The following is a 12,606-nucleotide window of genomic DNA, read 5'->3' as shown; positions in this document are numbered from 1 at the left end:
GCGTTTCCACGCAGAAAGGAACTTTTATAAAAAGGAATGTGTCAACAAGCTCTGTAAAAACCCGTTAGAGACATCTGACATTACACACAGGTCGACGTTGCTAGTTGGTCGGGAAGATATTGGACAAAACGAAGCTATAACACCTCTCACAAGAACGTATCATCAGCCTTACGTAGGCACTATAGGCTGGAGGCAACCTGCTTGACAACAGGTGGACCAGACCTAGACAACCCCGTTCAAGAGAAAGAGACTGTCTCATGTTTCACAACGAGACCTGAACGAAAACGCGAAGGAAGGAAACCATTTATTAGGTCCTGCAAGTTGTGAGTTGCCTCACAAAGTGGGCTGCTCCCACGTTGGGACCGGCAGGCAGAGCCTTTTGGCCGTGTCGTGGGCTTGCTGGACGGCCCGTAGTGGCTCGGTCCGGTCCGGGCTGAGAATCGCAGCCTTGGCTAAATTTTCGTTTGTCCCGATCCCGATCCCTGGCAAAAGTTTCCTTGATTCGGTTGCACGACCAGAGCATATGTTCTAAGTCAAGTGGTGCCATTGCACTCTGCACACTCTGTGTTAGGATATTCGTCTGCCATATAGAAATGTAGTCTTGGTGTGGGATAAGTGTTTGTTTGTAGTAGTCTTAAAGTAAGTGCCTGTGGCCTTTTTAATGTGGGGTGTGGAGTGCTAAATTCTCTTCGGCTGAGATAGAAATGTTTTGTGAGCTCGTTGTATGTAGAGGGGGCATCCCTGTTCTCTTGGAGATGGTCTGTACCCTCGAGGGTGGCATCGCGGAGGGTCAGTTCTTGCGCGCTCTTATGAGCCATCTCGTTGAGATTCGGGTGGGCCTTCTCTATATTGCCTAGGTTGGCTGGGAACCCGCATAAGGAGCGATCATAGATCTTGCTCTTTTTGATGATGTGTAATGCCTGTTGTGATATTGTACCTTTCTGAAAAGCTCTGAATGCACTTCGTGAATCGCTATAAATATATGGTCTACTTCTATCAGTTAGTGCTAGAGCGATTGCTACTTGCTCCGCGACCTCTGGTTTGTCAGTGTTGACCGTGGCTGAGTTTATGGTTTTGCCTTTATTGTCTACTAGCGCAACAGTGAAAGCTTTTCTGTCCACATGTCGGGTGGCGTCTACGAAACAAACACTTTGGTTTTATTTGCGAATGGTCCGGAGTAGGCAGGCTCCTCTGGCTAGTCTTCTCGCTACATTGTATTAAGGGTTCACGTTGCGGGGCAATGGTCTGACTAGGAGTAAAGGCTCATTCACACCGGCGACTGACAGTGGTCGCGCGACCAAGTTGGTCGCAAATGGTCGCTTTTCTCGAAAAGCGACCATTTTCGGCCAGTCGCTCACTGCTCGATTTTTCAGTCACGCGACCGTGGTCGCAAAGCTGCTCAAACAATCAGCGCCGCGCCCAAAGTGATGTGTGTCGTCGTCCACGCCAAATGCAATGTCCGCGTCACGATATGCATGCTACAGTGCGGTAATTGGTGTCTTGTCTTGTGATTCTGGGACGCAGCAGTTGCAGCAACGTGTCGAATGTACGCGGTCGCATTCGCTGGAAGCTAAACAGCAGGAAAAGAAAGCACAACACAACCCTTTTCCAGCTGCCGTTCGTTGGATGAGCACGCCACCCAAAGGTGAACAGCGGGGTGAACAGCTGTGCTTTAATATTATGCACCGAATAACACGCAATGCGAACTAGAAATTACAACTTGCTCTCGATAATACTCGTTGTCATGCGCACAAAGTTCGGGCAGGAGGCGGCTTGCGTGGCCGGTCACTTCACGCGAGCGGAGGCACGGGCGCACCCACGAGCGTGGCGTTTTCTTCGGAGGCTTCCGCGCTGCCACAGCTGACACCCCGGCGGAGTGCATCAGCACAGGGACAACGTCTTCCTAGTCGCTCGAATCAAAATCCAGCCATCGCTCGAATCAAAATCCATGGGTGTTGCCGGAACGCGAAATCACTATACACAGTGCCAGCGAAGTGCGCGCTAACTGCGTAGATCCCTAGAATTCTCGCTGAGGAACGAGAATGTCCGGGATTGCGACTTGCAGGTCGCGCTCAGCCGGGCTTGCCGGTGTGAACATCAGTAGCCTTGGGCCGCGTTTTGTTCGCGAGTCGCAAATGGTCGCGCGACCTCCTCATGTCGCCGGTGTGAATGAGCCTTAAGGCTCGACCCGATTTGGTGTTTGATAGTTTTGCAATTTGAGTTCTTTCTTGTGCTTCTGCAATCTCAAAATGAGAAGTAGCTCCTGTATCTTCAACCTCAAGCAGTAGACCACTTGCAGCAGGTAGTTAATACAGGCTACTAGGCCGGACTGGCGCAAGAGAAGAGAGAAAGCGGGTGCTGAGCCGGCCGGGAGGGAGGAGTGGTCCTGCGTTTGAAAAGACGACGACGCTCGAGCCAATGCTGATGATGACGTTTTTTTTCTACACGCGGACACAATCCTGGGGAACCTAGCCCTTAACAGCTTCGTTGTAACAATCGGAGCCCTTCCACTACAGTGACTATAGTGGGTCTGCTGTAGTGAATATTTCCCCCACGATGAGAATGGCCGTATCATCGTTAGACATCACCGAACCGAACATATCTATCATGAACGTTCCGGTTGAGAAACTCGCGTTGAAACCTGAGCTTTGTACCGGGGAACTTGACGCAAGCGTTGCCGAGACGTGCACCATCATTTTCGAGCTCCTGGAGGGCAAGACGGCGTCTGTGTTTGGCGTCAACATCGCACTCTCGCAACTGGGGGTCGGCAGCTCTTCACAGACGTTTTGCCTAGTCTTCGGAAGCCCTCAGGCTAGAATCGGCACGTCGACGACGAGCGCTTTCCCAACTGCGTTCGCGGCGGCTTTGCTAAAACGCGTTGGGACACGTCGTCAGTTGCTCGATGAATGGCTCATACCCCCGTAAACGTGGCCTCCCCATTACGACGACTGAAGAGAAGTCATATTCTACACTGGAATTATTAGCGGCTACGCAGCCAGCTGTGGAAGCAGACGACGAACGGGGGCGCAGTGGCTTGAAAGATACATTGAAAAGCCTCAGTCATTGCTGAAGATAATTTTTAAGTGCAGTCTGCATATATATTAACCAACTACAGAAATATTATTTTTGATAAGGCAGCGTACCGAGCACCTCCACCAGAAGATGTTGCACAAAAACGTATATTTACAAATTTTTACACGTGAGTAGCACAGGCGTAACAGCAAACAGCCAAGATGGCGAGGAGCAACCTCTACTTCCGCTTCTTCGGTGCTGGCCTAATGCTGACCTCTGCTTCGGTGCCGGTCTTCGTCTTCTGTCTCGCGGCAATATTGTTGTTGATGACCTTAAAATTACCCCATATATTCTTTAAACACTACGGAAGAAGAAGACGACGTTCTAGTCAATGCTGGTGATGATAGTTTTTTCTACACGCGGACACGATCTTGGGGGAACTAGCCATTAACAGCTTCACTGTAAAAATAGAAAGAGTTGTCTTTCTATGTACTTCAAGGACTTGTGCCGTCCACTGAGAATATCTGTTGGAAAACTGCGAGAGAGCCACGCATAGGTACCGCAGATCGTCTTTCCGCTTAATTACAACGTGGTGGCAAGACTTAGTGTACCACATGCTAAACCAAAATCCGGATCATGTTTCGTAATTGTCATTGCGAGTTAGCCTAAGAATTTCGCACTATTTATGGCGGTATCGCGCATGGGCAGCGCTGACCAATTAGTGCAGTGTACTGCGACCCACGCAGACTCTCGGAGCGGCGGCTACTGTGCATGTGTTTTGGAGGCGAGAACGACCAATACCTTAGCCGGCATGGATGACATTACGCGCATCGCATAAAAATTGTTCTTGACAGGACTACGTAGTGTTCGCGTGCAATTCTCCGTTGTCATGCTCGGGAAAACAGCATCAAGGGCACAAATGATTCGTAAGGACAATGACGATGATCAGTCTCAAACATGATACATACCCACAAGAGAGCCTGATATCATGCGATTGGTGTAGAACACATATAACACAGCAACGGTCCTCAATTCCAACATCGAAGACGCAGCAATAACGCTACCTATTTTTTTCACATAGTGCGCGTAACTCACAGGCTCCACACCCGCCGAATGCCCGATATAGCAGCAGCACGTTTTGGCCTCAGAATTGATTCAGCCCTAAACCGGACCTTCAAAATGACTCACTGAGCCAGAAAAGTTGAAGCCTTTAACACAGCAACTGCTTCGTGTCCGTCGGCCTAATCAATATTTCAGACAAAAGTGCATTTTACGAATTTTGTAGATAAGCTTTATGTATAAAGGTGTTGTGTAGGACGCGAGCGTGGCTGGAAATCAGCAGACAGAAGCGAGTAGTGCGTCCCTGAAGAACAAGCAACAACTGAACTTTATTTTCTAATCGTACAGCCTCTACGGCTCGGTTTGCGCACCCTTGCACCACTTCCCTTTCCCGCACACAACGCCATAAGATTTTACCGAGTCAAAGATGGGAAAGGGCGTCTGGCTGCTGCTGTGCGACCGTGAGGGCCGCCACAAAGGTAACCACAAATGCCAGGCTGCCGACACGTTAGGTCAGGTAGGTGCTTCAACGTTGTCCGACTTTTTAACTAAAACAGGAATTATGACTGCATTACTCAAGTTTTCAAAACGTATTACACTGACCACGAGGCAATGTCACCATAACAGCGCACAAAAGAAACGAATTTAAGCATGATGCACCAAGATTGTTGGAATTAAATATATTCTTATAGTGTAGTGGGGAAGAGAGTCCGCAGCCGTTGAGAGAGGATGACGAAGTCCAGCAGCCCAGAGAGCGCGAGACAGTGACCGACGCTCTTGAGCCAATGCTGTTGCGTAGCCCTAACTGCTTTATAAATAAACCCCTCACAGATTGGTGGAGCTGCTGGGCATCGGATCCCAGTCTCCCAACCTGGAACTACGAAGCCGTACTTTACCTCCAGCGTCAGCGATGCCGGAAGAAACTACCACGCAAGGCTCCTCCCAGACTCAAGCCACTGTCTGTCCCGGCGTGCGGCCTCAGCGTCCCCCACCGATATTCAGCTCGACTGATGATCAAGACGTCGAGGACTGGGTGAGCACTTATCAGAGGGTGAGCGCAGTCAACAAATGGGACGATGCGACAAGGCTGACCAATGTAATATTTTACTTGACCGGCGTCGCCGAGTCTCTGGTTCCGGAACCACGAAACGAATAATAATAACTGAGCGCCGTCAAGACAACGTTTTCGGAAATCTTCGGCCGCCCCGCAGTACGCAAACTCCCGCGCAGAACAGCGACTTCATGAAAGCGCTCAACAACCCGGTGAGAACTTCACCATCTATATTGAAGACGTCGTCGACTTGTGTAAGCGTATAAACCCGTCGATGCACGAGTCGGACAAGATCAAGCAAATCCTCAAAGGAATAGCTGATGATGCATTTCAATGCTATTGGCAAAGGACCCACAACCATCGCCGATGTTGTCAGCTTGTGCCAGAGTTTCGACGAATTGCGCGAGCAACGTGCCGAAACTCGCCGCCCTCTGGAACAGAATGACTCGATCGCGGCGTTGACTTTGAGCGACCAGAGTGCACTGTTGCTTCAGATCAAGCAGTTCGTACGTGAGGAGATCGCCCGACAGCTCTCTATTTTATCGAGCACGCCCGAGCCAGCCCAGGACTCTCTTCCCCACAACAATAGTAAAGTGTGGATCCGTTCCGAAGAAAAATGAGCATCAGGCTTTCGCCAAGCAACTGGTATCATACGGTTCCCTAAATCTGTACATTTGAACTAAATAATTTTAGCTTACTTAGACACGGGGTGCCGAGAGTGTTGAGTGCGGTACTCTGTTAAAGGTTGCACATAACTTTGGAGCACTGGCCAATTGTTTTCTTGTCGGTGGCACTGGCAGTTTTCTGCAGAAATGTGCATTGCATAGACGCACCTTCAGAAAGCACTACATCGTACACCGCCAGGAAAATCAATGTCGCGCACTAGAATGTCTCTTTGAGGAGTTAACCGCACTGTGGATATTTGAATTGCACAAAATTGATTATTTTGCAATATTCAAATGATGATAGGTGCATCTTAAGGACAGTGCAGGAAAAATGATACTTGCTTGAACAACACTTTTCATTGTATATTAAAAAATTTGAATTATCGTTTAAAGACTACAATATATACGCTATTTCCTTTCAAATTTACTTTGTTCGACTATCTTGCGACCGCACACGCCTTAACATGCATCGCTGCAATCGCTGGCTGCTCCACCATTCCTCAGCAGTGCGTGAGCGTAATTATTTGATGAAACAATAGGCAGGCGATAATAGCATGGGAGTCTAGCCTGTACGTGCTTATCAAGCAGTCGCTCAGTGGGAATGCTCGTCTTGGTAAGGACCATTCGTAGACCTGTAGGTGCAGTGTACTCTGACATAGCGTTAACCAACAGCCAACGACTGCTGCATATTTCCCGCTATCATTCAGCGAGTTCACCGGGACGGCGCCGCCGCAATCCCCGTGCACAACAAATAATCGACTTATGTAGCGCTGTATAATTACCAGCAAAGTAGCGACAACGCATGAGCTCACCTGTCTTCTGCACAATAAATGGAAAACACTATGCTGGGACACTGAAACTTAACACTGTTCAACTCAGTTTTGAGTGCAATCTGCTGGCAAAACATTTATGTAACCGCTGACGCAAGGATCAGGTGGCGACCCACCGCGTTGTCTGAACCGCTATATCAAACGCTCTCCTTATTTATAACAGGTCATTTTTTTGCTTTCAAAGCGCATAGGGGCCGTATAACGTAAAACTATTCCAATCGGTTTTTATTAAGATCTCCTGACGTCTAATTTACGTAACCGCAGACGCATCGGGCGGCGACCCGTAGCGTTTTCAAACACCCCAATCAAACGCTCGCCTCGTGTATAGTTCTCTTTGTTCGCTTCCATAACATCTCTACGCTTTCAAAAGGAATAACATTGCCTACGTTGAGCATTTCCTTTTATCTCATTGGCTGACAAGAGGCCAGGTGCACGCTCAAATGAAGAGGGTTTCGATGGAGCCGAGCCGGTGCAGTGAAAGTAAATAACCTCATGAGGAAGGTACGACGCCCTGCTATTGGCCCGCTTTCGCCTTCTAAGCTTCCGGTAACTGGTCGAAAATCGTGGTGTCCTGCAACGGAAGTTTGAGAATGCAACTAAAAGGGATCCTCAGCGGGCAAGAATTGTGAGAACGATGTCGTATACATGTCAAAAGGGCTCGAAAATGTTATATTGCCACACAAAAAAAATTACTATACGCAAAAAGAGTCCTCCTAGGCAGCTTTCGCAATGTAGCGTGACAGCCAGGCGACGTGGGGGTCACCCGAAACATTTTTGACCTTTCACTGATGACTCATTGCGGAAATCGATAAGCAACAATTTCTAATCGCTGTGCTTCATAGCACCCCTAAAAACCTGCTCTGTGGGAATCTGTTTAGGCAAAACTTGCGTAGGTGTTTGCGAGGGACCCGGTTCTTGCTTAGTGACAAGTTGCAAGGCTAGAGGACATGACCACGCGTCCCCAAAGTTCTGGCTCGACATCACGTACCAGCAGGCCCGGTTTTTCACTTAAGATGGCTTCACACGACAGATGTCATGGCGAAAGAATCAGTCACGTGACAAATGGCGTACGTTCGATCACTTCCCAGCTAGCAATCCCATGACAGCGGAGTACAGCCGACGACAACAGTGTTTGACTTAGCCCCTTTCTTGCCGTGCGATTCCACTCGCCGCCATCGAGCTAACACCGTAACATACGCGTTTGCAGCACGCATTTAGATTCGATTAGGGACTTGGACTGTGTGGAATTAGGCTGCCCTTGCTCAACGGCGTTTCACCGGTGGCATTCCTGTATAGTCTCATAAAAAAATTCTCGTATAATGTTGAGACATTTGTACTCACTGGTGTTCCTTACTGTGTTTGTGTGGTTATTTTGTTTGTATCGCGAGTTGAAATTCTCCAGACGCTCTGCCGTAAGAACGGAACGGCGCTTCCTTCCGCCGACGGCTTCCCCGTATCCCGAGACTCTCCTCAAATTTACGACTTTGGTTGGGCTTGCCGGGAGGGACGTCTCGTGGAGAAGGCGGGGGCTGTGGGAAGCTGAAAGAGCGGACGGAGGCAGAACGACTCAGAGGAGCTGGTGCGTAAGCACCTTATAACGGACGCTCTGACGAGATCTTAAGATATTAAAGGAAGAGCTTATTTGTATGACTGTAAATTGAAAATAATAAACGACAGTATTACATCAAACGGCATTACCTTCCTCAACGATCATCGACAACAACGATTAAGTATTCCTACTTATGATTTGGCCGATGTATCTCATAGCTGCAGCTGCGAGAATCTGATATTGCCATTTGCTGAAATTTCGCCAGTTATTTAAAGAGAACAGTCCCGCACTTGCCGCGTTTTCAAAACGAGTTGTAATGTAACATTTTCTCATGTTTGCACCTTCTTTAAACTTCCTGCTTTGAGCTATAGCAGCAATATAATATGTAGGAAATCATGATTATCTTAGGCGTTACGGCCGCGGTTTAAACCTAATTATAATTTCAAATTTTCAGATTCTACCACACTACATCAATACTGAACTGGTAAATATACCCGGATTGGCAGGACTATTCTTGGCCGGTGTTGTAAGCGCTGCAACAAGGTAAGGAGGTAAAACAGAGGAATACGCTATCCGATTATTGCAGCGGAGAGGGACATTCAATTTATTCCGAAGGTGTATTCCGCACGCAAGGTGTCCAGTCATATTATTGGACACCTTGCGTGCGAAGCTTCATAGTCGGAGAATATTCTATTCCTACCTTTCTGGGCAATTAAACACAACTTCCGTACATTTCCTAATGATTATTGCATAGGAAAAACACCGTGACTTGTTCATGTAGCTCTTATTCTTTACTTCTGTGGGCTGGGGCTGTCGTGTCAACAGCCCCTGAATATGTTTTGTTTTCTCCGGCTTGACAAAATTTACCATGACATTGAGGCATGATGTGTAATCTCTCCAAAAAAATTGTGCAAAAATCATCGACAAAATTTTCAATGTAAGCGACCAGGCGAACGCTGCTAGAAAGCTATGTGCTTTGTTGAATCAATAATGGGCCTGAAAGCGCATATTTCTGCAGCGCGGACATTCAGGTAGCGACGGATGTTTCATCGCGTAATTCTGTAGAGAACACAAACGTTAACGAGTACACTTGTAGTGGTGTCAGAACCCTTTCCTACAACCGGCACAGGTTGAGAAGGCTACCTGAAAAGAGGAAGGCAGTCCTTTCCGAGTGCTCCACCAGAGCATCAAAACCTTCAGACGCCTCAAAGCTATCCCGCATCCGCACGTGCTAAGAGGCCCGGCAATCGCTTACACGCGCGACGATGTAACGCAAGCGGGTGTTCAAAGGAGTGAACCTTCGCTTTGTCACCCATTGCCCTATTTTTGTAACTATCGGAATAACCCTGGCTGCCTATTGTAATTTGGCGAAATATTTTTGCTGCCATTGAAAGTGCCATATTGAGAGCTCATAGGTTTGTGAGAACGCTGGTCTCACCAAAGGTTTTTGTAGTCTGATACATTTACTCGTGGACGTGTCGGCAGTGAACGTTCGACTGCAGGTCACCGACCCTGAAAATGGCGGAAAGCGCCAAAGAAAGCTTTTCGCTTTGTAACTCGGCCCTCCACCGTCACACCTATGCGCAGTTTTTTACAGGGCATTTCCTGGTCCTTAGGTTTGCCGTGAGATGGGGTAAAAATGCTTGGCCTTGATCTTTGGCTACGTTTCAGATGATTTTGTTTCGTCACTTGACCTTTCTTCTATCTGGGCAGTTAAGCATAATCTTTTGTCAGTTTTTACATCTCTACATGATTAGGAATATTGATTCAATATGTAACTTCTTGTGGTGGCGTGGAGCCGTGGTAGGACACCGGGTTTCTAATGTAAGGTCATAATTTGGAATCCTCGTTCAGTCCGCTACATTTTCAGACTATGAATTGCGCCTGACACTGGCAAAAACAAATGTCGAGAGGCAGTGAGGCTATGCTAGTCCAGGTTCAACCAGATCAGGAAGGCCCACTAAGCTTCCGCATAGAAACTCTCGCACCCGAACAGTAATTGGCCTCCCTGGTCCAGTTTTCGATCCCTACATCCCCGAGGACACTTGCAATTAACCCATGGACTTCAATCCCCAGCAGCTGCTCAGCAGTTGATGAAGGCAGTGGTCAGACCTGCGACGCCGCAGAGGGTGCTAAGAGTGTCTGGATCCGGACAGGTCACGACTGGAAAAAGAACCCGGGAACGTTTATCCTGCGAACCGTACCGAGTGAGGCTAGCTGATGAAGGCTCTTTGAGGAATCATCACGCATTGCATGGAATATTATTGACCTTAGTGAGGTGAGAACTGGAGAGGTTTGTACAGTGCTACTAACGGACATGTTTTCTGGTACTGATGAGAGAGTACGGGGTAGGATTTCTTATCCATTGTGATGATTATGTTGTGGGCGCAGGTTAGCCAGACGCACAAGAAGGCAACCAGAGACACAGAGAGACGTATTTATGACACGAACGGCACATGGGACGAATACGGGAACACGAACTATACAGATAAACTGGGTTAACTGTCACTGGCGAGCACTCACAGTTCTAATCAGGAGTCCGGCCTTGTGGCGACGGCTCGGCGGACTTGCTATGACGGCGGTGAGTACTGGCGGCGGTTGAAGCTCAGGATGGCTCCAGGACGTAGCCTGGTTCCGGATCGTTAGCTCTGGGTCATAGCCCGAGCTCGGCACCGTAGCGGTGGGATGAGAGCCGGGGCGAAGCCCAGCACAGCAGTGGGTGAAAGTCGGGGCGGCGCCCGGTTCGGAGAACAGGACCAGGGCTCTGGGTCGTAGCCCGAGCCTGGAACACGGCAGCAGTCGTGCGAGCGGGGACGAGGCCCAGCTCCGCAGGACCCGCGTCGATGGTAGAAGCCGGGGCGGCGCCCGGTTTGTGGAACAGGACCAGGGGGCTCTGGGTCGTGGCCCGAGCCCGGCAGCACGGCAGCGGTCGTGCGAGCGGGAACGAGGCCCAGCTCCGCAGGACCCGCGTCGATGGTAGAAGCCGGGGCGGCGCCCGGTTCGGAACAGGACCAGGGGGCTCTGGGTCGTGGCATGAGCCCGGCAGCACGGCAGCGGTCGTGCGAGCGGGAACGAGGCCCAGCTCCGCAGGACCCGCGTCGATGGTAGAAGCCGGGGCGGTGCCCAGTTCACAGTGCAGGACCGGGATGCCGGGACGTGGGCCGGCGTTCGGTCCGCTCCATCTCGCTGCACTGCCCGTTCTGTCAGCCTGGCTGCCCCGTCGTTCTAGATGGTCTCTCCCGGCACGCGCACAGACCACGCGCACCAGCGACGCTCACTCCCGCGCTTTTCGGCCCCGCACGCCGAGCACCAGCACGGAAAAGCCCGCGCATTTCAAATATCGGTTCCGCACACCGATTACAAATATAAAGTTGTCGTCCTCCTACCACACTTCCCCCCTGTTCAAGAACGACGCGGTGGTGAGGTAGGACGCGTCGACTAAATATGAGCAACACACAACACAGAGTGCGCAGTTCGTCCGTTCGTCACTGAGTTCTTTCCTGTTGTCCGGTAATTTAACTTTACACCACATAATGCACTGTACTCAACTGTTAGAAATGTTCGCTAGTTGATTGTCCCAAACACTCCATCTATACACTTGTTCACAACACACATTTGTAACTGACAATTCAATTGTCCGAGGCCATTCCTAAATAGTATTCCTTTTTATCCTACCCGTTGCATATGCACAATTTTTTCCGCCTTTTCCGGAGCTCCCATGCTTGTCTACTTCTAGCCTGTTTCTTTCTCTTTCCTACGCCTACAGATTGCTTGTACGGCTTGGAATGGCTTGGGTAGAACTCTGGCTTCTTCAACTTTTTCCTGGACGCCTGCATCTTGTCATGTAGCTGCGTTTTATGACGCTGTTTTCCTTTCCATCGCCTTTGAATCTTCTTCCTGCCCTTACAAATTCTGTGCAAGTTCTTCCTGCCCTTACGCGTTGCCTTAAATCTGGGACGCTTCGGGTATCTGCTGGCTTTCTCATTGCTCGGTTTCTCGGAATGCATCATGTCTGTTGCCTGGCGATCTGTGGTATCATTTGTGATTACCGATTCACTATAGTTGCGAGGTGAATCTACTTTTTCTCTGCTGCCCTCTCTTCAAAATCTTGCTTAGCTGCAGCAGGTTCCGCTAGACGAACAGCCTCGACGCGTATCCTTTCTTCCTCTATTAGGTTGAGGTTGCTCACCGGTAGTCGCACGTTCAAACTTGTCTGTTCTTGAAGCTTGAGCTTCAGCAGTAAAACGCGTTCCGCGACTTGCAACCGTCTTTCCTCGAGCTCCATGATCGCGCGCTCATCTTCACGAACTTGCGCGCGGAAGCGTCTTTCTGTTGCACGTTCCGCGTCAATCCACTCGCGAAGAGCGGCGCCAGCTAAGCCCATGTCTTTGCCGATCGCGTACAGTCTCTCAATATCCATGGTCTCCCCTCGTGCGTCTA

At 49.5% G+C, this 12,606-nt stretch overlaps 1 protein-coding gene across 4 annotated transcripts in view; it reads left to right on the top strand.

The window, feature by feature from the left end:
- The window catches only part of LOC119454413 (sodium-coupled monocarboxylate transporter 1-like), a 245,678-nt gene that overhangs the window by 13,757 nt on the left and 219,315 nt on the right, over positions 1-12,606 (top strand). The window contains exon 4 of one of the 4 annotated variants that reach the window (XM_049668460.1): positions 8,621-8,709. The exons of the other annotated variants lie outside the window; for them this stretch is intronic. Coding sequence (XP_049524417.1) covers positions 8,621-8,709 — 89 coding nt within the window. The remainder of the gene's footprint in view (positions 1-8,620; positions 8,710-12,606) is intronic. 4 annotated transcript variants of the gene reach the window in all.

Source organism: Dermacentor silvarum, chromosome 5 (assembly GCF_013339745.2).
Source record: "Dermacentor silvarum isolate Dsil-2018 chromosome 5, BIME_Dsil_1.4, whole genome shotgun sequence".
Classification (NCBI taxonomy): domain Eukaryota; kingdom Metazoa; phylum Arthropoda; class Arachnida; order Ixodida; family Ixodidae; genus Dermacentor; species Dermacentor silvarum.
The sequence above is the reverse complement of the archived record's forward strand: the minus strand, read 5'-3'. Positions and strand labels throughout refer to the sequence as shown.